Source organism: Lemur catta, chromosome 1 (assembly GCF_020740605.2).
Source record: "Lemur catta isolate mLemCat1 chromosome 1, mLemCat1.pri, whole genome shotgun sequence".
Taxonomy (NCBI): Eukaryota; Metazoa; Chordata; class Mammalia; order Primates; family Lemuridae; genus Lemur; species Lemur catta.
Window position 1 is genome coordinate 123,674,807 of NC_059128.1, and position 24,964 is coordinate 123,699,770.

General features: G+C 43.5%; 1 protein-coding gene across 6 annotated transcripts; it reads left to right on the forward strand.

The window, feature by feature from the left end:
- Positions 1–22,796, forward strand: MAP3K8 (mitogen-activated protein kinase kinase kinase 8). 6 transcript variants are annotated; one of them, XM_045532979.1, is made up of 9 exons: positions 659–807; positions 1,838–1,950; positions 4,409–4,767; positions 11,599–11,766; positions 14,197–14,458; positions 15,046–15,152; positions 19,495–19,647; positions 20,532–20,778; positions 21,707–22,796. In XM_045532979.1, exons 3-9 carry the CDS (start codon positions 4,432–4,434, stop codon positions 21,835–21,837), a joined length of 1,404 nt encoding a protein of 467 aa, XP_045388935.1. In that variant the 5' UTR covers positions 659–807; positions 1,838–1,950; positions 4,409–4,431; the 3' UTR covers positions 21,838–22,796. The 6 variants fall into 6 exon arrangements, with proteins under 6 accessions (XP_045388926.1, XP_045388935.1, XP_045388954.1 ...); XM_045532970.1 differs by lacking the exons at positions 659–807; positions 1,838–1,950 and adding an exon at positions 1–389; XM_045532998.1 differs by lacking the exon at positions 1,838–1,950 and having other exon boundaries at positions 659–835.
- Positions 22,797–24,964: the final 2,168 nt, after the last annotated feature.

A 24,964-nucleotide genomic window follows, 5' to 3' on the forward strand; every position in this document is an offset into this window, starting at 1 on the left:
GGGGGGCACGGAATTTCCCAGCGCGGGGGCTCGGCTCGCCCCGCCACCGGGCAGTCTCGTTCTGTTTACGGAGAGAAAGGGGAAATGGAAAAGGCGGGGAGGCGGCGGCCGGCCTCCGCTGCGCCGCCCCTGGGCCGGCTCAGACGCCGTGAGTCAGGGGCCGACCGGGGCGGTTTGGGCGCGCGGGCGGCCCCGGGCTCACTGGTCCGCTCGGCTCCGGACGACGCGCCACGCTCTGGGGCCTGTCGCCCTGGCTCCCGCTCCTGCCGCCGCCGGACCCCGGGGGCCCGGCGTGCCCCGCTCCAGAGGACCATCCCCTAGCTGCGCTCCGAGTCGTCGTGGGGTCGCGACTGGAGCGCTTGGCCTGCGGGGCGGCGCGGAGGCCGCAGGTAACCCAGAATTTGGGGGCTCGGGGTGTCTTGCGGATCGTGCGCCACATGGGTGCCCTGGGGGTTCCCACCCAGAACTGGAGGGTGCCCCCGGCAGAGGGGTAACTCTGGGGCTCGGGGAGGTGGGGGCGTGCCCGGATCCCGTGCTGCGCCCGTGTCCGTGGCGCGAGTAGCTGACTGCAGCCAGGCACAGCTGGAAAGCACCTTGCGCAAGGGTCTCACGGAGTGCAGACTCCTCCCTCTTCCTCCTCCTTCCCGGATCCCCGGCGCCCGGGCAGCGTCGGTCTGGGCAGCGCGCCGGGAGGCCGGGACCCGCTGTCACCGCGCCTCCCGCCGCAGACGCCGCCGGGACGGTGCGTTCTCCCTGCCGGGACCCGTGAGTGCGGCGTGGAGGCCGGAGGACCCGCCCAAGTGATCGGTGCTTTCATAATTTACAAGCCTGCAAGGTTCCCCCTGGCTTTGAGGGCCGGGAGGAAGGGAGCGGGGTGTGGATTGACGGAGCAGGGAGCCTTTTGAATGATTGAAAGTTGATTTCATGCTTATAACCCGGACTCTATTCTGTTACTAAAGGGTGATCATAGCAGAACACGAATAGTGGGCTTTTGGTGTAAGAAAGAATGCTAGGAGAAGAAAAGTTGTTTCACAGGAATTGTTTTCCAGTGACAGTGCGACGTCAAAACTCCGAAATGTTTCTAACTCTGGGCGGAGAATGGAGATTAGAAAGAAACACAGTTCGCCCAGGAATTGCCCCAAAGTTAGCAGGGGAGGCCGCCGCTGGCTGTCTTTAAGTGAAACGTTGCAATGCTCGTCTGTTTCACTTTTGGGAGGACATATTTTGGTCCAGCATAAAAGGCTGCTGTTGATACAACAGGGAAAGAAATGCTAATGTAGTTGCTTTTTACACCTGAGTAGTATTTGCCAAGTGGAGTAGAATCCAATTCCAGCTGACACTGGCAACTCTCCCGAATGAAGTGAGGTTTCTGTGCATCACATCTTGGAAGATGGCTCTTAGGGACTTGGTCTTGAAGGAAAATTGGATAGTCGAGGCATCCAGAGGTTTTGGAGCAGAGTGGCAATTCTTCTGTGTGGCTGCAATGCATATCATACTTGGGCTTTCTGAGAACAAAAATATATTAGAGTTGTGCCCCGAGGGGCAATGTACTATTTTGGCAGAAAGATCTTTTAAATGGGAAGTACCCAAGATATAATCATCCTTTGTTAGGCAGAAGCTGGTGCCTGTAATATTGGCCACTTTCACATTGTTGCCAGAAAACACTGAAATTTTGTTTATGTAGATGGGAGTAGCCAAGGGTACTAAGTTGATGTTTAGGAATAGGATTTCCTTGTGATTTTATTACTGATTTCTGAAATAAATTGCACTAAACAATTTTGATTATATTTGCACATCTCTTCGTTTCTAAAATTGGTGTAATTTTCTATTCTGCTAGGAAGTAAGAATTTTATGAGGATTTTTATTGTGAATTGTGTTGGGGGAGAATCATCCTATAAAAGTCTTTGTTGCCAAACTGGAATACCTTCACAAGCCACACTTTTTCTCTAGGTGGGTACTGATCATGAATAAGTCAGAAACCATTAGCATGTTGTCTGCTTCATCAAGGCCGGAAAGTGCTGAGGTTTTGTGCAGGAGCATGTAGTGGGCAGATTGGTCAACCAGGTTGCTGGGGAGAACAGATTTGCGTGACAGGAGCCCTATGTTGCTAAGGAATTAATGCAGCCCCCCCCCCAAAGTGTCAGTGTCAAACACTCCTCACGTCCCCTGTTATCCTTTCCTCCCCAGCTTTCTTTCCAACTTGTAGTTTAGGGGTGAGAGAGGGAGAGAGAGAGTGTGTATGTGTGAGAAGCTCTTAGGTTTTACATAGACATGCTTGAGACTTTCTGCAGAATTTAAAAACCAAAACTTGTCTTTCACAATCAGCTGTGTGAATTTTAACTGCATGAAGTATTTTCCTCTCTTTCTTGAGTCATGTTAGGACTGGGACCTTTATTTTCCATGAAGTCATCATTTGATAAGTAACTTGGATCCTTTCAGCCACGGGGGCCCCAAATTAGGCTGTTTTTGTTTTAACTTCTGTTTTCCCGGTAAATTCTGCAAGCAGAAACTGCAACTAAACTCAGTGAAATTCAAGTCAAATGTTCCTCCATGACCCTAAGAAGTTCCATTTCTATCTCAACAGACTCCAAGAACCTAAATCAAAATCTCCTTCAAAGATGTGTGAGATCTCTGAGAGGGAGCTGCCACTCCCATTCTAGATTTAACTGTGGTGATAACAGTCGTCAAAGCATTTCATGGGTTTCTGCCTTTTTTTCCCTTTGCATCTTGTTTTAGATACAATCTTTAAAAGCTTGCTGTGTAGAAGGGGGTGGGAAATAGGTAGCCACATGCCATTTGGAGGTAAGAAAGGAGACTAATGAAGAATATGCAAAACCAGGAATCTGACTCAGTACTTCTCTCTCTTGCACATAAACCAACTGCAAATGACACAGCTTACTCACTGTGCACCACTCTGCCAATCACCGTATGCACTTGCACTCATTTAATCCTTAGGACCACCGCAAAACCACCTGCATTTTAGAGATGGAAGAAATTGAGGTATAGAAAGGTTAAGGTACTTGCTCAGTGTCACGCAGCCAGTAAATGAGGGGGCTGAGATTTGGCCCCAAGCAGTCTGAGATTAGAGGAATGTTGAACTTGCATGATGCTAGACTGTTTTGCTCAGACACAATTTGTTCATCAGCAAATGACCATCGAGCAAGGTAGAGATGGCACTAAATTGTGTGGGTGAAATTTACTCAGAGGCAGATGTCTGGGTCATGCATGTAGGTGGCCCTGTGGTGGGACATTTCCTGGAGCTTTGAGCTGAAGCTCCAAGTTGATCGGAGGCATGTGGCTTTAGCACTGAGTGTTGTGCGTGTTAAAGACTTGTGATTTTAAGAACCTAAGTTATCTTTTCAGAGAGAGGCTGTGCTTTCAGGAGCACAATGGTTTAAGCAGACATGTGTTTCAAAATTCTCTTAGATCTCTTAGATTCTTTTATCTTTTCTGCTTTGTAATGGAGTTGTTCTGAAGTCCTTGAGTGACAGCTGTGGCACTTTTGACCCTGGTGTTACTTTGTTTTTCTCATCTACAGATCCCCAGGTGTGGCAGCTGATTTGCACTTAAGAGTTGAAGTGCAAGTTTTGCTAATATAGTCAGTTGCTTGTAGCCACATCTTGCTTATGGTAGGTTTGGCTCTCCTGTTCTCTTTGTACTACCTACAGCCTTGAGAAGGTCATTTGCCTAGATGTCAAAATAATCTTCTGGACCCTCAAGGTATTTGCTTTGAACTATTAAAGAATTCTGGTCTCAGGAGGGGACAGCGGAATCATAGGTTAAATCATACTTGTCACTGGCAGAACTAGGAGTTAAGGCTCCCTGGCTCCCTCCCAATGAGCTGTTTAGCTCGTCTGCATCACAGTGATTCCTGAAACTTGACCTGTCATCATCCAATTGACTTAGATTGAAATCCATTTTACAGGCTTTCTGGCTTTCAGGCCCTGAATTTAGTAAAGTAGTTCTTTTTCTTTAAAGTCACTGGAGGCAAAAAACCAAAAAAACAAAAAACAAAAGCCATAGTACTTCTTACAGAGAATAGGCGGGTTGTGCAAGGTTGAAAGCTGTTAAGAGCCAGCAGCCTGAGCTCTTCACAGATTCCTGAGCTGTTGTTTCTTGTGTTTATGTTGAGTGAAAGTTTGTTTTCGGTGGCTGTAGCTGGTGCCCCTGACTCTGTGAGTTAGAGTAAGCCCTGGCCTCTCAGGTTTCCCTCTGCAAGTGAGCTGGATGAAAGGTTATCTCAGGTCCCTTTCAACTCTGCACTGTCAACTGGAATTCACACACACAGTTGACACAGGGCCCTCATTTTCTGCATAGAGAAGCCTGGTCTGAATCCTTGTATGTCAGTTTCCCCTTGGTCTTGAACACAAGTACAAACATCCTAAACGATTTGTGTTTTGTTTTGTAGACTCTGCAGAAAGCGCAACAGTGATGGAGTACATGAGCACTGGAAGTGACAATAAAGAAGAAATTGATTTATTAATTAAACATTTAAACATGTCCGAGGTGATAGACATCATGGAAAATCTTTATGTAAATGAAGAGCCGGCAGTGTACAAACCTGGTCTGATGACCATGTGTCAAGACAGTAATCAAAACGAGGAGCGTGCGGAATCTGTGCTGCTTAGCGGCCAAGAGGTGCCTTGGTTGTCGTCGGTCAGATATGGAACTGTGGAGGATTTGCTCGCTTTTGCAAACCACATATCCAACACTGCAAAGCATTTTTATGGACACCGACCACAAGAATCTGGAATTTTATTAAATATGGTATGTTTTCTTCTGCTCAGTTGAGTGCTGTGTGCACAGCTTTACTAACTCAGCTTCGTTTAATGCAGAGTGACACTTGAACTTGGCTTAGACTGGCTGCCAGGTATGATTTTTAAAAATGTAATTATCAGTAAGAATCACCTCCATGTTAAAGATGCAGAAAAAAGTCTTCATTAAGAGTTCCGTTTAAAGCATCTTGACCATATTTTAGTAGTAGTTTACAAATAGATAATGAAGAGAAATATATCTTATTTTAATAATTCACTTAAAATCTCATCAGTTGCCCAGAAGAGAAAGGCTTAATGAGAATATTGTGTCTGAGAGGGGAATAAACACTTTGTCTCTAATTAATATTCTTGAAGGCTGAATTATTTGCTCCTTGTTGCACCTTGAAATGTCATACTAGTGACTATGTGTATACTTGAAATGTATACTGACTACTGTAAGTTCTTGCAAAATGTAGTTTGTAGGCAGAAAATAGCTATTCACAGATTCACTCTCTTTAATTGGCAAAGTATGAATGACAAATGATACGTTTGCTTAGTTATCCCAAGTATGCAAATAATTCAAAATAATGTGGCAACACTTTGTTGCCACAACAGTAGATCAGGTGATGTGTTTAGGTGTGCCTGGGATTCTGTCAGGCTTTTAGTATGTCAGAGGTGAGTGTAGGTGCTGGCTAAAGGTAATCTAACTTTTTTAAAAAGAACAATTTGCAAAGGAGTAGGTGGTAACTTATAAAACATGTTTATGGATGAAAGTGACTCCCTTTTCTTTGGTGTATCTGAATGGCACAATGGCTCATATCGAGGGGATGTCTAAATGAGTGAAGAGTCCAGACAAAGTACTTGATTATTTTGTTTTGTTTTGTTTCTGCATACCACACTCATTTAATTAAAAACAACACAGTAATTTAGGTCAGCTATGTAGTGAATTGTTTGTTCGAAGCCAGTTGTGCTCAACTACAGCTCCATATGGAACAAAATTACCTTTTGCATTGTTGTGTGACCTGCTTTGGTCTGGATATACCAACCTGTATTTAGTAGTTGGCTAAGTACTTTACCTTCAGAATATTACTTTTTTTTTTATTAAATAGGAAGTAATAATTTGAATTAGGAGCAATACTTGGTTTTTTTAGCTAAAGGATAGCTGGAGAACTCGTGGTCAAAGTAATATATATGTCTATAATGAGGACCATAATTGTGTATTTCTCTCATTTTTTATGTATTTGTTACAATGAGTATCTTAAATGAAAAACTGCAGAATAAACAAATGATTGTTGCTTATTAATATGCAGAGATTTAAGTATATTTGGCCATTCCCCTAGCCCATCAGACTGATAGGAGATGGGCTATAGAGCTACACTGGGAAAGTACAGTAACAAATTCAGGAAAATTATAAGGAATACAAAGAAAGAGCCTCCTGAAGTTTTTAAGAAGTGGGAACAGGAAGGCTAATTGGAAAGGGAGAGAAACTGAGACATTTATTAAAAGGAAGAGAAGATCTATCAGCAAAGGGTGAGAGTAAAATGTCATTACCTGCCAGGAGCCTACGCTCTGTAAATGAACAAGTGCATAATTAAGGAGAAAATTTAAGAATAGGATATATCATAAAGGCAGGAATCTTAAAACTTAAAAAACTTTTTTATTTAAAAAATGATCAAGAATATAAAATATGAAACAAGAAGACTTGGAATAAGACAAGGTCCTTAAAATGCACAGGAATATAGACCCGGCTTCACTAGGCAAACAGACCCAGTGGTTGATGGCTCTAAAGTGCCCGGTTATGTAGCTCAGCTCTGTGGTTGACTGTCCTGTCACTGACATTAAAGATAAGATACATCCCCTGACTGCTAGTAACCCATCAGAGCTCTGTGCTTCATAAACACTGGCCTGGGAATGTCACGTCTGATCACAGCCAACCCGAGACAGGACGGTGAAGGACGCAGGACTTGCTTTTGACTCCCGTTTATCACCAGTGGTGCTCTTGGAGTCACCCGTTTCAAGACCTTTCTCTTCCTATCACCCTCTACCCACTCCTATCCACACTTGACTCTTCTGGGCTTGATTTGCTGCTCTCTGTCTCTTGGCTTGGAAAATAACAGCTAGTTACCCCACACAGATTGGTTCTCAGGTAAAATCCACCTGTACAACGTATCCACACAAGGAGGGAAAACTTTCATCGAGTGTTCACCCACTCGTTTGCTAGGACAGCCACAGCGGGACAGGTGCTTCTCTGGGAGCCAGAGTCGCAGTGTTGAGCAGTCTGCACCCCTGGGAGCGCACCGCTTGGTGCATGCAGGAGGCCGGGGAGAAATAATTATAGTGCAGTGTGCTACTCTGAGAACCTCACGGCCACGAGTGTGGGTAAAGGGAAGGGAGAATGTCGGCACAGGCTTCCAAGAAGGATTGCTGCCTAAGCCAAGGTCTGAAACATGGAGTCGGAGTCAGCCAGATGGAGTGGGGCGTGTTCCCAGCGAAGGGAACGGCATGTGCTGGGGCTGGAGGCGCCCGGAGCATTCAGGCAGCCAACAGCCACAGCGCCGCAGAGTTAGTTAGACAGGCTGGAGAACCAGGAATTACAGAACTATCCCGAAGCATAGGGATGTTGGGTGGTAATTTGTGTGTGTGTAAGTATGCACTATTTTCCTAAAAATGATATTTATTCAAGATTCTGCTATTATCCAGCAAGGCTTGGGGAAGAAGCTTCAGGAGACGAACCTAGAAATGGCTTTGCGTAAGAGTGCTACGAGTAATTTACAGTCCATGCTGACTCACGACCTGAGCTGGGGATGAATAATTGAGAATGGGTCCCAAACCCTCGAGTCTCTGTGCTTTTACGGAGAGCTGAAGGGCCCTGAAGGATTTACTCATAGCTGTGGGTGTGCGATGCTGAAGACGTTCCTTAGGGGTTAGTCATGGAGTCGTGGCTTCGCCACCTTCTTTTAAGGTTGAAAAAACCTTAAAGGTACTTGAGTCCAGCCCTCTGTCTGACACTCGATTCAGCCCATTCATCTCGTCCAATAATTAGTGGAGAATTTTGGTCTGTGCTTGAAATTCTGCGATCAGGAGCTCATCCCATCCAGGGACATTGAGTTTCATATTTGCTCAGTTCTGACTGCAAGAAAGTTCTTCCCTATATGGAACTGCAAATCCATCTCTGATCTCTTAGTCCAAGTCCTACTTTTTTGGGCATAAAAAGGTGTACCTGATGAGTAGTGGTGAAGCCTGCACCTTTGAATGAATTAAACTGCTCAGCTTTGAAACGGACTGGCTGTGTGACCTGGAGCTAGTTATTTCGCTCCTCTATGCCTCAGTTTACCCATCAGTAAAATGGGTAACATCATAGCACTTACTCCATAGTTTGTTTTTGGGAACAAATAATAAATACACTTGCAGTGTGTGACCTTCTTGCACACAGCAAGTGAGCCATTATGGTAGTTATTGTATACAATTGTTATTTCTTGTCCTTATGACAGTCCTTCCAATATTTTAAAAATTGCATGTTCCCCCGATCGTACTTCTTTCGTGAACATTTGTGTTGTGGTGTTATCTTTCCTCGTCATCTGGGTGGTACCCCCCCCCCAACTCCAGCCTGCATCAATGCTGTGTTGCAGCCCAGACTCTGAACATGGGGCTGCACCTGTTGTGGCCAGCGGAGTAGGACCGAGTGGCTTTGCCTTCGTTCTAGGTAGCAGGCCTGTGTCAGTGGGACCCAGGATCACACCTGTTTCCTAGCAGCCGTATCACACACAGGTCACTTATGGAATTTATTCTTACTATAGTACCTAAGAATTTTTCTTAACTGCTGCGCTGGTGCCCAGTTCAGTATAGACGACAGTGATCTGGATGGGGAAACAGGAAGTTTGTTTATAACATCTGCATTTAAAGATGGCTTTGGTGTGTTAAAGAATTGGCAGAGATAAACAACACACAGTTCCCTAAGATTGTTTGGTAGGCCCTTAGAAAGAAGAAAAAAAAGCATCTCAAATGCAAATAGAGACAGTCTGAGGCCAGAGGAGGAACCAAGGACGTGGCAGAACTGCAACCTGTCAGGACTGGCAGCTGGAAGTTCAGGTCCCATCATCAGAGGAGAAATCGTGGGGCATTCAGACGGGGGTCCCCAGGATGCACAGGTTGAGGAAACTTGTAGTATTTCATGTAAGGAAGAGAAGGCTAAGGTGTGCTCAGTAAATACGTAAACATATAAATAATTGGGTTGTTTTAGTAACCAGGCTTTTAATACCTGGGTTTTCATCATACCTAAGCTTTAATTATAGTCTTGTGGAAGAAAAAAGACTCTTACCCAAAGACTAGGAGCTGTGGCTTCGGGGTCAGACAGACCTGAGTTCAAATCCTAGCTCTGACATCGACTAGCAAGTTCATTAACCTTTTGAAGTCAGTTTCTTCATCTGTGACATGGAGATGAGAACAATACCTACCCCAGAGGCTCGCTGTGGGCTCTGATGAGCCCATGTGTTGAAGCACCAAGCACCGCGCCAGGATTGCTAACAGCTCTCAAGACACGCTGCTGTTGTTGTCCTTGGCTGTCTTGGACAGAGTGGCAGATACTGGCTCAGGTTGGGTTACAACAGATTCAGGTTGGATGAAACTTTCACGGAGGGGACTAAACACTGAGATGCATAACTGCAGGGTGCGCTGCAGTTGGGTCTATAAATATTTCATAACAAGAAGGGGGCAGAAAACAAGTGTCACTGAGTGCCATGAGCAGGGTTCTGTCTAAATGTGCAAAGGGACCACACTCACTACGTTTCCAGCATGTTGCCAAAAGAGGCCTCCGGCAACTAGAGGTGACACGCTTGTGTTCTCTCTAGGGCCCCATGCTGGGTCCCCCACAGCAGAAGCACTCAGTAAATATTTAGTTTTTAAATATAGTGACTTCACATTTCTAGGCATCAAAGTTATTCTCTGGTTCATTCCCTGACTAATAGTGGACACATCTGTTCGTGAGATGTGTAGCTAAAATTAGCAGTGATGATGCTGGGTGAATGGTCCTTACAGTTACTACAACTATTCCCGTGGCAGCAGCCGAGCGAGGAGCCCCGTGCGTCTGTGCATGAACCAGGAGTTCATTCTTTGCCCACGTGGTGGATTTGGGAATTTGTCTCACAATCCCCTGCAGCTTCTCTGTACTTGAAGTAACTCAGAGTCCCACTCCTTCATCCAGGCTGGAGTGCCGTGGCATCGTAATAGCTCACTGCAGCCTTGCACTCCTGGGCTTAAGCAAACCTCCCAACTCAGCCTCCTGAAAAGCTGGTAGGACTACAGGCCTGCACCAGCATGCCAGACTAATTTTTAAATGTTTTTTTTTGTAGAGACGGGTCTTGTTGTTTGCCCAGGCTGGTCTTAAACTCCTGGCCTCAAGCCATCCTCCCACCTCGGCCTTCCAAAGTGCTGGGATTACAGGTGTGAGCCACCAAGGCTGGCCCTTGGATAGTTTTATGATTCCTGAATTCATAATCTGAAGCTGTAGTATTACTAATTACATTTAGGAAAAACTGGTATTCCTGAGACCTTTTATCCCTTGAAAGAACACTTTAGACATTCTATAGGCACATATTCCAGATTGTATTTTCTGTGGACTACCATATTAATTTGTTTTTTTTATTTTTGAGACAAGTCTCACTCTGTTGCCCAGGCTAGAGTGCCATGGCATCAGCCTAGCTCACAGCAACCTCAAACTTCTGGGCTCAGGCGATCCTCCTGCCTCAGCCTCCCGAGTAGCTGGGACTACAGCATGCGCCACCATGCCCGGCTAATTTTTCTATATATATATATTTTTAGCTGTGCATATAATTTCTTTCTATTTTTTTAGTAGAGATGGGGTCTCGCTCTTGCTCAGGCTGGTCTCAAACTCCTGAGCTCAAACGATCCTCCCACCTCGGCCTCCCAGAGTGCTAGGATTACAGGCGTGAGCCACCGTGCCCGGCCATTTGTTTTAAATTTAATTATAATTATTTTTCTTCTTAATTTTCTTCCTCTTTTGAAATGGAGATATGCTTTAATATAGAGTAAAATACACAGATCTCAAATGCCCAATTTGATGAGTTTTGACAAGTGCACACACCCATGTAACCCACATTGCTATCAGGGTATGCCTCTTTTAATTTTTTAGTTCACTGGTTTTGAAACCTCTAGTTCTAAGTGTCTACTTGCTGGTGAATTCTTGGTGGTCAGGGTCACCTGCCTCACGTTCACGTGGCCTCCTCTGCCAAGCACAGTGCCTGGCACCTGTTATGCACACGATGGATACTAAATGAGTAAGGAGATGAGAAGCAATTCTGCCCTTACTTTATTTACATGGCATTGTCAACTCATAGCTCTGGCGTAACACATTGTTTTCCAGAATCGTTCATGATCGTCGGTTAATTTCCACGCTCTCTGTGTGTGCATCATGTGTGAGTAACAGCTATGCGGACTAACAGGTTCGCACATTTGGATAGAAACAAGTCAACCTGCAGGCACGGTTCCTATTTATGCAATCTTTATTTTCAGCCTTTTGGTCGCTGTAGTCATGCTCCCTTAGATAAATCATTTTTTAAGTTCTATTTGGCAATGAATTACTCACGAGTAGATGGAAATGTGACCAGGTCTGACCAGGGACGTGTGTCTGTTACATGCTTTCTCTGACTTGCTCAACCTCTAAATATAGTCTCTATACAGTGTTACGATGACTCAGTGACATTAGTTTCAAGCACTGTGTATAAAAATGCTTCGAAAATAATCAGTTTCCAAATGGGGAGGGGAGGGTCTTAGGGAAAGCCAACTTTACTGAAATTCTCACCTTCCTGCATTTTGTGTTTTGTTGTAGGTCATCACTCCTCAAAACGGACGCTACCGAATAGACTCTGATGTTCTCCTGATCCCGTGGAAACTGACTTACAGGAATATTGGCTCTGACTTCATTCCTCGAGGGGCCTTTGGAAAAGTGTACTTAGCACAAGATACAAAGACAAAGAAAAGGATGGCGTGTAAACTGGTATGTGTTTTCTAACCAGACTACCCGCACTGCATGTTTGGCATTCTGACTTCTGTGTGTTTCTTGTGCGTTAACCAAAGGTTCTCACCCTTTGACTAGATCTTATCTAAGGGTGCTTTGCCCCAGAGCATTTGTTTGCTGCCTGGGCTCATTCAGCTCCTGAATCTCTACTTAGGAGCGTAGTTGATTTTAATCTAGATGATTAAAAGGAAAGTGCTTGTTTAGCACTGGCTTACTGTGGAGGGAGCTATCCTGCAACCTGAGAGCAAATCTATGCGCTGCTCCTTCCCTCTTGCTCACTGCGGAGGGGCCAGGCAGAGAAGCAGAGACCGAACAGGAGAAAGTCTTCTCAGGACTGCAGATTTAAAGAGCTGAATTTAAACATACCAATTATTGAAAAGACCCCATCCCGCCTTGTTAAACAGTAACTGCTAAGGTGCTGCCACTTTGGAAAACTGTATCTACCTAAGCTGAGCATTCACCCACCCTGTGACCCAACAGTTCTTCTGTAGGTGCACTCAACAGAGGCATGTCCACGTGGTCACCGAAAACCGAAAGCTGTTAATATGTACTCACATGTTCACATCAGCATGATTTGTAACTTGCAACCTCCCAGACGCTGGAATAGGATATATTTACACAATGGAGTACTAGACAGCAAAGAGAATAAATGATTTACAACTATAATAGTGTAGATGAATTTTATAACCATTATGTTGAGAACAGCCAGACACACAAAAAAGATCTATATAAGATTCCATTATATAAAGGACAAAAACAGGCAAAACAAACCCGTGCTACTGGATATCAGGATAGTGGATTCCCTTGAGGAACAGTGACTAGGAAGTGGTTTCTTGGGTGCTAGTAGAATTCTAGTTTTTGATTTAGGTGGAGGTTACATTTATTTGTATGTTCAGCTAATGATTCATTGAGTTTGACATTATTGTTACACTTTTATTATGTCTATTTTGCTTTAATTAAATTTTTTAACAGTGCAGCAAATGAAAATACACTCACTTTCGATTGCTGAATATTATGTCTCAGTCTCTCTTATCATAATTAGAAGACCAATAATATGTTAGCTTCATGTATGCCTTTATAAAAATTTGCTAGAGTATCTGTTATTAAAAGGAAAAAAAACAAGAAGAGTTACAGTAAGCCATTTGAAGCTTGCATTTAGAGGATACATGTTCAAATTCTTTTTAAAAATCTGGGCTGGGCGCGGTGGCTCACGCCTGTAATCCTAGCACTCTGGGAGGCCGAGGCGGGTGGATCACTTGAGCTCAGGAGTTCGAGACCAGCCTGAGCAAGAGCGAGACCCCGTCTCTACTAAAAATAGAAAGAAATTATCTGGCCAACTAAAAAATATATATATATGAAAAAAAAAAATTAGCCGGGCGTGGTGGTGCATGCCTGTAGTCCCAGCTACTCAGGAGGCTGAGGCAGTAGAATCGTTTAAGCCCAGGAGTTTGAGGTTGCTGTGAGCTAGGCTGACGCCATGGCACTCACTCTAGCTGGGCAACAAAGCGAGACTTTGTCTCAAAAAAAAAAAAAAAAAAAAAAAAATCTGGAGGCATTTTGCAAAGATTTAGAACCACAGTGTCCTGTTTTTCAGTTTCATCCTCAAAATCCGGGGAATATACAATGGCTTTGTGGGTTTGATTTCCTTGTAGTCCTTATATTTAACTTGTAAGTTGCATTTTTTCTTAAAAAGGAAAAACATATGGATGATCAAAAACCCCAAACACGTTCAAAAGTATAAGATCCCCTTCTTTGAGGCAACTACTGTATGTGGGTTCTTCTGTACTCTTCACAGAAATTTCCATGCAAATATGTGTGTTCAGTTTAAAAACTTTTTACAAATGGGAATATAGAATATGTACTCTTCTGCATCTTGCATTTTTCACCTAACACTATATTTTGGAGATAGTTCCAAGTCTATCTTCAGTGAAAGTGCTACTTCTTTCTTTACTAATAACTGTCTGATTTTCCGTGGAAAGAATGGCTCACTGGTGCTTATTTTAAATGCATTGCTAGAGTATGAACTGTGGGACCAAAGACTTCATTTTATCTCACAACAAGTTGAAATGTTGAAAATACATCCTAAAATTTAAGTGCCTTGGAAATTTTGTGTCTAATAGATAGGAAATTCTCTCTCTTTTGATTCATTCATGATTTTATGACTTTGGTTGGATTTCTATACAACAAATTAAAATAATACTTCACTATACTGTTTTTTTTTAATTTTCTTGTTTTGAATTTTTTACCTAAAGCTGATACGATGTGCAGGCAGATCTGAGGTGAACGTTATTGTAATGGGGTGGTCCAGTGTCAGCCAGGTCACATTTATTTGCCTTCTGGTTTGTGCATTGACCTATATTGCATATTTCTAAGATTGCTTAGAATCTTGCCCATATTTCTGTGTTCCAGATCCCAGTAGATCAATTCAAGCCATCCGATGTGGAAATCCAGGCTTGCTTCCGGCACGAAAACATCGCTGAGCTCTATGGCGCGGTCCTGTGGGGCGAAACTGTCCATCTCTTCATGGAAGCAGGAGAGGGAGGGTCTGTTCTGGAGAAACTGGAGAGCTGTGGACCAATGAGGGAATTTGAAATTATTTGGGTGACAAAGCATGTTCTTAAGGGACTTGATTTTCTACACTCAAAGAAAGTGATTCACCATGATATTAAACGTGAGTATCTCTGGCTCCAAGAGACTAGTTAGAGGGCAGTGGGCTTCTCCTTGCAATCTGAAGACCCCCAGTGGGAGGGAGGATTGGGACCGGGTCCAGCCTCCTTCTCTGGAACGCCCCGAGACTGTCATTACACAAGCGTTCAGTGGCTCCTTCCTAGGAGTCAGCCGTGGTGGAGAAACGGGCAAGAGAGACCCACTGCGGCCTTTAATAGCGAGGGCCAAAGTGGGACTAGCACAGCTTTTACTGGGGAAAACAAATAGCTGTTTTATTTTAATGTTCTAGCAAAGTGGCTTGATTATAGTAGGCATGTATCTCAGAATTTGAAACTAAAGCCCTTTGGGCGTCATTAATGAACGTGATCATTTACACCCACGTGGGCTGAGTCCTCAACTGATCTGAAGTAGATTTTCACCCAGACTCTCACCAAAAACCATCCCCCTCTTTGGAATAGAATCCACCCCTCTCACTAGCGAAAGCATTTTAATCTTTCCTGATTTGGGATTCATTATTGTTTTAGAGAATGCTTTCATTTTATGTATGAGTATATGGACAATCTTATTCTAAAAATGTTCTTCTCACTGTAGCCAGCAACATCGTCTTCATGTCCACAAAAGCCGTGCTGGTGGATTTTGGCCTAAGTGTTCAAATGACTGAAGATATCTACTTTCCTAAGGACCTCCGAGGGACAGAGGTAATTATAGTCACACAAAAATGGTTACTATTAGGAGTAAAAAGAAAAAAATATTCTAGAATTACCATGGGACAGAAGGACAAAACACTGAAGGAAAATCCTTGCATTAAATCATTATTATTAATGGAACAAATTTAATGAGCACTTGCTCTGTGCCAAGTACAAAGTTTAGCATGTTATTATTATTTTTTGCTATGTTACTTACAATATATAATATTTATAATATCTATTTTATATATAATATAAAGCATTTATAAACAATGTAATGTCAAAATAGGTTATATCCATTTTTCAGCTTTAAAAGCAATTATGGAATTATAGTTAACTTTATATTAAGTTCAGCACTTTGAATGAATTATATTTTTTAATCCTAACAACACTGTTATTGGTAAATATTATTATTATTATAGGCAGATACTGTTATTATTCCCATTTTACAATAAAGGAAATATAAGCGTGAAGAAGTTAAAAGTAAGTGCCTGAAGTTACTGAGCTAGTGATAGACTCTGGACCCGAACCCAGTTCTTTCTGAGTCTAAGCTTAAGTTCTAACTGCAATGTAACTTTTTAATAGACCTAATATATTATGTGACTATCTTACTGATATAACTAATCTCACTGAGTGTTGGCTCAATCACAGTCTTAATTGTCATGGTCATTAATGTTTATTGAGGACTGACCACAAAGGCTTATCTTCAATCCCAGGGATCCTATAATCAACCTCAAGTGGTGAGCAAAAAAGACCTTATTTAAAGATAGAAAATAGCTATAATATTTACCTCCTCTGTGATGCAAACAAAATAAAACAAGAAAGCCTTTACTGGATCTAAATGAGATGCTGTGTAATGCATTCATGAGCTTCTAAAACGTACATTTAATGTAGCATCCGAGTTGCTAGGCTGACTGGTTGGCTGATTTGGCAGGCACCTGTCGAGCACTTGCTGTGTGGCAGGCTGCCGCGAGCACCAGGGAGTTGCAGAGGACAGAGCCAGCGAGGACCGTGCCTCGGTGGTGCTCCAGCACTCCCCACTCTTTGGCGGGAGGACCTATTTTAACTTTACCTAAATGATTGAAAGAGTGACAGTTTGGTTCACAGCAGGTTGTGATGGGCACGGATCCTAGACTTGAACCCAATTTTTTGTGAGTCTAAGCCTAACGTCTAACTGCAATGTAATTTTTTAATAAAACCAATATATTATTAGTTGGGGTTAGATGCAACGGGGAAGGTAAATGGTGTGAAAGCTGCCTCCTTGGCCGCTTTGCACTGCTGGGGGAAGCCCCACCACCCTCGCCCTCCTCTTCGCTGGAAGTGCCCACAGGGAATAGAGTGAGTCTTAGGATGCACCTTGGCCTCCAGGTTGCCGGGTCAGTCTTGGTGCTCAACCGGATGGCAGCCCTTAGTCTGGCAAGCATGTGTGTTGCACTGAACTGGATGCAAAAAAATTGTCTTCCTTGTAAATCAAGATTCTGTAAGCCTTTTCTTAACTCTCTGAGAGCAAAGGCTCTCTTGGGCAGCAGCAGAAGTCCCTGCCTTTGCTGGTATTGCTGGAGTTATTCCCAGACAGTACTCAAGAAAGGACTCTTGGTAGTCGTCTTTGAGCAGAATGATATTCATAAGAAAAAACTGTAGGCTTTTTTTTTTTTTTTAAGAATGCCTAGTTCCAAGATCTTAAGAATACTTCACCTAAGCAGAAAATCTAATAAGACTTAATGCTTACAACGTGTTTTCTTTGGAAAACGTTTCTTCATGTTTTGGCATTAGTCATGAGTTCAGATATGTGACATTCCACCCTTTTTCCTGGAGCCAGTTTGAGAAATACAGTATTTATGGTATTAAAAATGGAAAATACCTTTCTCTTCCTGGCAGTGTGGTCAAACTAAACGTTTTGCAATGCTGAAGAAAGACGTGGTTTTTTCTGGGATCCTCTAGCAGAATGCTTGGATAATGAAATAATAACATTTTTCACTCCTGAATAGTATTTGGATCAAGTTATTTTTAGCAAATGCAAATAGCTTTTTATGGAGTGCAAAACTGGCTTTGATGTTTATAGTTATAAACTATCTTCTATTCGACATGCATTTGCTATCTGTATAGTCCTCCGTAGCTGAAGTTTGATAATTAACAAGGCTGTGAAGTCACCAATGAACTCTTTCCACAAGCTTGCTTTGCTCCTCCTGCTTAAAGAGCCAGTAAGATATAATTAGCCAAAGTCAACTGTGCAGGTCTGCTTGACATTAGACCTTGATCACGTGGCTCCTGTGTAGCCAAAGATGATTTCTGGTCCCTGCAGTATAGCTCATACATACAGACACTGGTCACTCCGTGTGATCTGTCTCTCTCTTCCTCTAAGCATTCCTATGCAGAGCATTCTATTGTAACCATTTTATACATGTACAGGGTTAATCCGGCATATACGACTCTATTGTTTTTGAGTTATACGGTGCAGAGAAAGGATAAACAGTGTATGTGAATAATGAATTGGAATTACTTTTAGAGCTTCATCCTTTTAAAAATGTTCTTATTGTCTTCTGAGTCTGCCTGGTTTTACCTTTGTAAGTTAACACAGAATCATCACATACCCACACAGTCTCTTTCCCTTTCTAATAAACATGTTGAGAGGTGAGGGGCTCAATCCCTGACATCGAGGAATCCCGACATCGAGGTCCCGTTGCTCAGGTGCCCAGGCCTGAGGGTGCAGGACTCTCAGAGAGCCTCACGTTGGTCCCACCAGGGCTGTTTTGTGCCTTCTAGTCCACCAGCCTGAAAAGCGCTTGGACATCATGCCCTGATGCCCCCCATACTGGCTGTTCTGGGTCTTGTAGCACTTGAGGAAGCAGGAGCTCTGAGCCAGAAAGCTCTGGGATATCTGCCCGAGGGGTGGGTAGCACCTGGCCACCTGGCTGGACAGGGTGCTGCCATCCCCAAATGCTGCCCATGTGTCAATCACATGGAACCCAAGAGCCACCTGTGCACAGCTATTGCTGGTTACAGCAGCAGAAAACGCTTTGCCTAATCCTTGCTGTACTGAAGCAGGGAGGGAGAGGAGGGAGGTAGATGTCCTCTGTTGACGGTTAGAAATACCCACTGCATTTCTTTCTTTTTTCTTTTAATTTTATTTGATTATGGTAATAACACTTAACATGAGATCTACCCTCTTAATACATTTTTAGCGTACATTACTGTTGACTGTAGGTACAACGTTGTGCATTTGCTTTTTCACCTTGTGCTTATGTTGAGTGAGAAAGTCTTCAGGATCCAAATACTCTGTCTCTGCTGCAGGGAAAGTTTGAAAACAAGGAGCTCAGTTTAGCCTGTTTGCTGAGAGAAAGGAAGCCAGCCCGGAAGTGTGTTGTGGGAAGGAGTTGAGTGGGGTTAGGGTGGGGAAACAGGGCAGTTTCCCCAGTTCTTGTAAGCCAGGTCTCTGCTTATTTACTCTGAAATACTCTGGGAGCACTAACCCCCTTCTCCACGTTCACATGACACAACATATTAACACAAACTGCTTAAAGCTAAATACAGATAATCAGGTTATTAGCTGCTGTGTGTCTGCACTGCCATGAATACAGATCACTGGTCACCAGTGCTCGCTATCTTTCGCTTTCTTTTCTAACTTTAGAAACAAACACTTCTTAGGGAAACTATAAAACCAGCCCTACTTATTCAGAATTGACTCATGAAACCAAATAGAACTTCTACAGTGTTAATGTGCATGAATTTAATGCATATTATGTTATATGCATATATTTAATGTGTAGTCACTGGACTACATGATAGGTAGAAATAAGAGGTAGTTCATAGATTTTACTCTTTAGGGTCATTTTGACAATATTACATGTTAGTTTTCAAGTTCTTCCCTTCCAAGGGATTGGTGTTAATAGACTATAGACTTCTGCCACCTTTTATCACCACAGATAATAGAGGGTTAGCAATTTAATGACAAACAAGTGAGGAGATATGTTTGCAGTATCCGTTTAAATGTTAGGAATTGGTGTTGTAATAGAAAAATTGGCTACAGCTGATCAGTGCTTTGCACACCTTTGAGGAGCGGAAGTCCCAGGCGGGTTCTGGGTTCCAGGCTGCTTTGCTACCGTATCAACCATGTGTTCAGTCTGTAGAAAAAGGTGTTCCTTGTCAGACTGCAGAGACTCCTCCAGCCAAAGCTGCCTTGGCTCCCAGAGAACTCCTGCATTTTTCTCCTTAGCTTCAGGGAACACAACAATGACATTCTCTTACGAATGGACGCAGTGTGCAATAAATATGATCAAGGTTTCTGGAACTGGATTAGGGAAATGGAAACCCAGACCAATGTGGGGAATCAGGCTGATGTTTCCATCTTTTGCAGATTTACATGAGCCCAGAGGTAATTCTGTGCAGGGGCCATTCAACCAAAGCGGACATCTACAGCCTGGGGGCCACGCTTATCCACATGCAGACCGGCACCCCGCCTTGGGTGAAGCGCTACCCTCGCTCGGCCTACCCCTCCTACCTGTACATAGTAAGTGGGGACAACCTGGGCTGGGGCTGGGGGCGAGTTCCGCCTGCTGTGGGCAGGGGAGAGGGCTGCCCTTCATCCCATAACATGGGGGTCCCCAACCTATGGTGAGCTGTATAGTTATTTCATTATATATTACAATGTAATAATAATAGAAATAAAGTGCACAATAAATGTCATGTGCTGGAATCATCCCGAAACCATCCTCCCGCCCCCCTGCCATCCTTGGAAAAATTGTCTTCCCTGAGAACGGTCCCTGGTGCCAAGCAGATTGGGGACAGCTGCTCTAACATAATGGTGAAATGGTCACCCATGAGAGGCAGCTGCAAGTTCTTACCCGGTGGAAGGAAGCTCCATTCTTAAAAAGAAAATACTGCTATTTTAATAGTACCTTACTATTAAAATCTGCATTGAGCATAAATTATATGCTATTCCTTTATGCATGTAATAATAAAATACCACTCAGTGGCATAAATCTTTCCGCCAAGGAAATTGTGTATGTCCTCTGAACACTTTTTTTTTAAAGAAGATGTTAGATTATTGATCTTCCTACCAGCCTAGCTTGTAGTGGAACATGCAGCTCCCATTTTATCTCTGATGGATTCGGGAGCAGACACTTCAGCATGACTGCCTAGTGACCACGGATAGGAAGCTGTCCCTGATATTCAGACCTAGCATGCACACAGCAGGGTGCATTAAACCAAAAGATGGGTTTAACTGAGTTTCCTTAGGAAATTAAAGGGAAGCTTGTTTAAGATTATGAACTGTATTTGCCGCAGGGCAAGGGGTGGGAAACGAATTACTTTCCAGGTCTTGTTACTAGAGTGCTTTTCATGCGGAGGTGTAGTTCCATACCACTGGTGCTAAGAGAGCTGGTTTATTGATAGATCCACAAACAAGCGCCTCCACTGGAAGACATTGCAGATGACTGCAGTCCAGGCATGAGGGAGCTGATGGAGGCCGCCCTGGAGAGGAACCCCAACCACCGCCCGAGAGCAGCAGACCTACTAAAGCACGAAGCCCTGAACCCCCCCAGAGAGGACCAGCCACGCTGTCAGAGTCTGGACTCTGCCCTCTTTGAGCGCAAGAGGCTGCACAGTAGGAAGGAACTGGAACTTCCCGAGAACATCGCAGGTTAGGGACACCTTCCTGTGTGCATGCCCCTTTCCTTCCCTTCTTTTTCTGTCCTCATCAAACCTCTGGTGTATTTCATAGTTCATAAAAGCACTTGGAAAAAAAGGAAATGATTTCTTGAGTACCATGCATTGTTTAAAAAATTTTAGCAAGAATATTAACAAAAGTGTTTAAAAAGAAAAAAAAAGATTGGCTAATTTACCACCAAATTATAACAGATTTTCAGTGCAAATTTAGGGAACATGGTCAGTAGAATTGCCTCTGACTTGCTTTGTTAAAACTTGCTTTATTGCAACATTTGGCTGCAAAAACAAATTGTGCATGACAGTTTTGCTGTTGGTAAAGCATGGGGTTTTGCTTAATTCATTTATGGTAAACCCCTCCAGTCCTTGGCTAGAAACATCATGGCACTGCCCTGCACAGATAATATACCGAGTTTGAAGTCAACTTGCATTTCTGTCTTCCTCTGCTTAAAATCTCTTTGCAGGCTGGGAACCTTTCCCATTTAGGAAAGTTGCATGCATTCCAGGAACATTGAATATGCATAGAGTGGGGTTTCCATTTTTTTAAAACTATCTGTGGCATTCTTAATCCATTTAGGTCCAAACACAGATGTCAAGCCTGGAACACTTGTTTGCATTTTTCTGCTTCTTCTCTGGCTTTTCTGTATTTAAAGAGAACCATCTGGGCTCTTGGAAAATAAGTCAGGATTTCTAATTAATTTCTGGTCTTCATGGACTCCTGTTTGAACTCTTGGTCTGTATGTCACATTGCACGAACATGCCCATAGTGTTCAAAGACCAGGATTTAGGACTTCAACACTGTTTCATTAGGCCCCGAAAGATTTCTTTGCAGGCAGAACAGGTATTTATTATTTGACATATTCCCTCATCATCATTTTTTATTTTTTCTATGTTTCCCTTTTCAGATGCTTCATGTACCGGGAGCACTGAGGAATCCGAGGTGCTGAAGAGACAGCGTTCTCTCTACATAGACCTCGGGGCCCTGGCTGGCTATTTCAACCTTGTTCGGGGTCCCCCGATGCTCGAATATGGCTGAACCATGGTGCGCTTGCTCTAAACTGGGACAGCATTTGTCTCCTGGAAGTTGGTTCTGCTGACTCTACCTGGTGACTCTGTACAGTGAATTATGCCATTTATTAGGGGACAGGGTGGGCTCCGATGACTCATGAATGTGACTCCAGGGGGCCCCTGTGTATTTAATTTATGAAGTTACTCTGGTGTAGACCAGGGCTCGAGGTTCTCAATTCTCAGGTGATGTGACTCCAAGGAAAGAAGTTGAGAGTTCATAGAAGGATCATTTCTGCTGACTGATTCCATTCACTGTGCATTTTACTCAAAATTTTAAAAATACCAATCACAAGGATACTATATTAGCCAAAATTACTATTCTTGGTTCTTATTAAAGTATAGGATCTTCATTTAACTCAGAATAGTTGTTTTGTGTATACTGGTGAATATTATATAACTCTTTGAGCCTTTGTTGGTAGATTCTGGTGTAAATTGAATTCATTATGTTTTGGGTGAATGGAACAACTTGAATATTGTACCAATATGCTGGACTAGTGTCTTCAAAATGGCTAACTGATGAATTAGGAGTCATCTGACAGCAGGTCACTAGTGACAGTTTCTGTTATGTTCCTATGGAAACATTTTGTACTGTACATGCTATGCTTAAAACATTCAAAACGTGATGTTTTTGAATGTGGATAAAACTGTGTAAACCACATAATTTCTGTACATCCCAAAGGATGAGAATGTGACCTTTAAGAAAAATAAAAATTTTGTAAATTATTGATGATGCTACTTTTGTAATTCTTATAATTCTATTTTCTTTTAAGCATTTGTATATTAAAATAGCATACTGTGTATGTCTTATATCAAATGCTTTCATGAATCTTTCATATAAATATATATTTAACATTGTAAAATATGTAAGTAGTCCTGTTGAAAGTATGTTTTTACATTATGCTAATGAAACCCAACACTTTTGTCCAATGTGATTGGTCAAATCAATTGAATAAATTCAGTATTTTGCCCTAATTCCTGTGGAATGTGATTTTGAAATGGAACTGGGGGGTGGGGCACAGGGGTTGGTATATAGGTTGTACCACTAGAAGGCCAAAAGTTCCGGGAGTTTTGCAAATTGTCCTCTTCTATTGCTGTTGTGTAAAGTCACTGTTGTCAGCTGGAGTGGGTTGTGTTCCCTGGTACATTGCAGTAGAAGAATAATTGTGAGCCATTGGTTTAGAGTAAAGGTGGTTCTATTTTGCATCTTGTTTGTATACAGTTATATTTCCCTTGAATATATCCTTGCATGTTCTTTGCCTATTACTATTAATATTTGGCATGCTGGTAACTAACTTGCCCTTGTATAAATTTAAATCCCATGCACCAAATGTAGTGAAAGCTGTTGAATGGGCATGTGATCAGTGATCCATTTAGTGAATAGAATTAAACACTTCTACATGAGTCACACAACGTCTCTTGTGATCCTCACAGTATACACATGCAATATGCATTGTTGCCTGTTCTTTTTTTCCGGAGAGGGAACTGAAGCATAATGAGAGTAGGTAACTTTATGCTCAAGTTCACAAAGCAAGCAAAGAGACACAGCGGGTATTCGAACCCAGGCCCTTCTGACTCCAATACTCATGCTCTCCCTCCAATGATACAGCTTGGCAGTGAGAATTCGTCGTAAGTGAGCGATCACTTCGCTGCAGAGGACTCACACTGCTCCCCTGGGTCCAGTTCCCCAGGGGAGGGCAGAGGTGGATTTCCCACGAAGCTGCTGACCTTTAGCCACAGGGCGGGGTTCCTCACATGGGCCCCTGCCTGGCCCCGAGTCTGATTTCATATCAGCCCAGATCAGGCTCAGCAAAACTTGGACCTACTCTGGTAAAGATATACAACTTTTTTGTGAGTCAGAGTGTCTCTCTTCCCCTTGGGTAGTGTGTAGTGGCATCATCATAGCTCACAGCAACCTCAAACTCCTGGGCTCAAGGGATCCTCCTGCCTCAGCCTCCCGAGTAGCTGGGACTACAGGTGCGCACCACGATGCCCGGCTAATTTTTTCCATTTTAAGTAGAGATGGGGTCTGGCACTTGCCCAGGCTGGTCTCAAACTCCTGAGCTCCAACGATCCTCCCGCCTCGGCCTCCTGGAGTGCTAGGGTTACAGGTGTGAGCCACCGCCCCTGCCAAAGGTATACAACTTTTGATGATTTTCACGAAAAACTTATATATGAATTGAGTTCCAGGTAACACATTCCATTTGGGGAAAACTGTCCTTTTAAATAAGATGTAACTCTCATGGAGGATCCGGGAGTGTTTGCTGAGAGCTGGTCAGCAGTGGTGGTGGTCATGAGACCACAGAGGAAGTGGTCACGGGAGAGCTACAAGGGGAAGTTCAGGGCTGAGAGCTGTGCACCGAAGACTTGCAGAGCTGTTGACCTGGGAGGCCAAGAGTTGCAGCCTGGGATGGGTCAGCAGAGACAGAATCAGCTGCAGAGAAGCAAGGAAGCCCCAAGTGTTTCGAGGGAATGCATCACGCACCTCCTGAACAGAGCATTAGCACCCTCAGGCTTGAGTATAGCTAGCACAGAATCCTCAATCCTGAAAGCAACTTCCATTCCCCTTCATAATTCCTGCTTCAGGTAGCGAGCCTCTGATGTGTGGGGGCAATGGGATGCATCGTGGAAGGCAGACAGGGCCTTCCCAGCTCCAGCCTTGGAGCTGATCTTGTCTAAGCCACTTGCTAGACAGATGGTGGATGAACATGCTCGCTGGCGGTCACGGGGCTAACCCTGGAGCCTGATCTGCTAATCACCACCACTCCCCTGTATTTACCTTGAGGTTTGTAAACTAACCAGAAACAGGACGGAGGCTGCCCACCGGGAATCTGCTGGACCTAATGGGAATTTGCCCAGCCTTGGAGAGATGGTTTCCACCTGGGGACCAGCCAGTGCATCTCTGTCCCTCCAGCTGTTTCCACCTGATGTCTGCCATGTCACCGAGCACCCCAGTGGGACTTAACATTGATTCTGTCAGTCCCCTGGGTTTCTCCCTAATGTGAGTTCACTGTCTGACAGCCACAAGAAATTTGGTCTTTTACTGACAGCAAATTTCTATGGTGTCATTCAATATGAAAGTTCGTGTTTTGGGGACG

What these genes read in the sequence shown, in the direction of transcription:
- MAP3K8 (XM_045532970.1), top strand. Translation starts at nt 4,432, where the DNA reads ATGGAGTACATGAGCACTGGAAGTGACAATAAAGAAGAAATTGATTTA. An exon ending in CTGGAATTTTATTAAATATG is followed by an intron (nt 4,768 to 11,598) that starts GTATGTTTTCTT and finishes GTTTTGTTGTAG; the next exon opens with GTCATCACTCCTCAAAACGG. An exon ending in GATTCACCATGATATTAAAC is followed by an intron (nt 14,459 to 15,045) that starts GTGAGTATCTCT and finishes TTCTCACTGTAG; the next exon opens with CCAGCAACATCGTCTTCATG.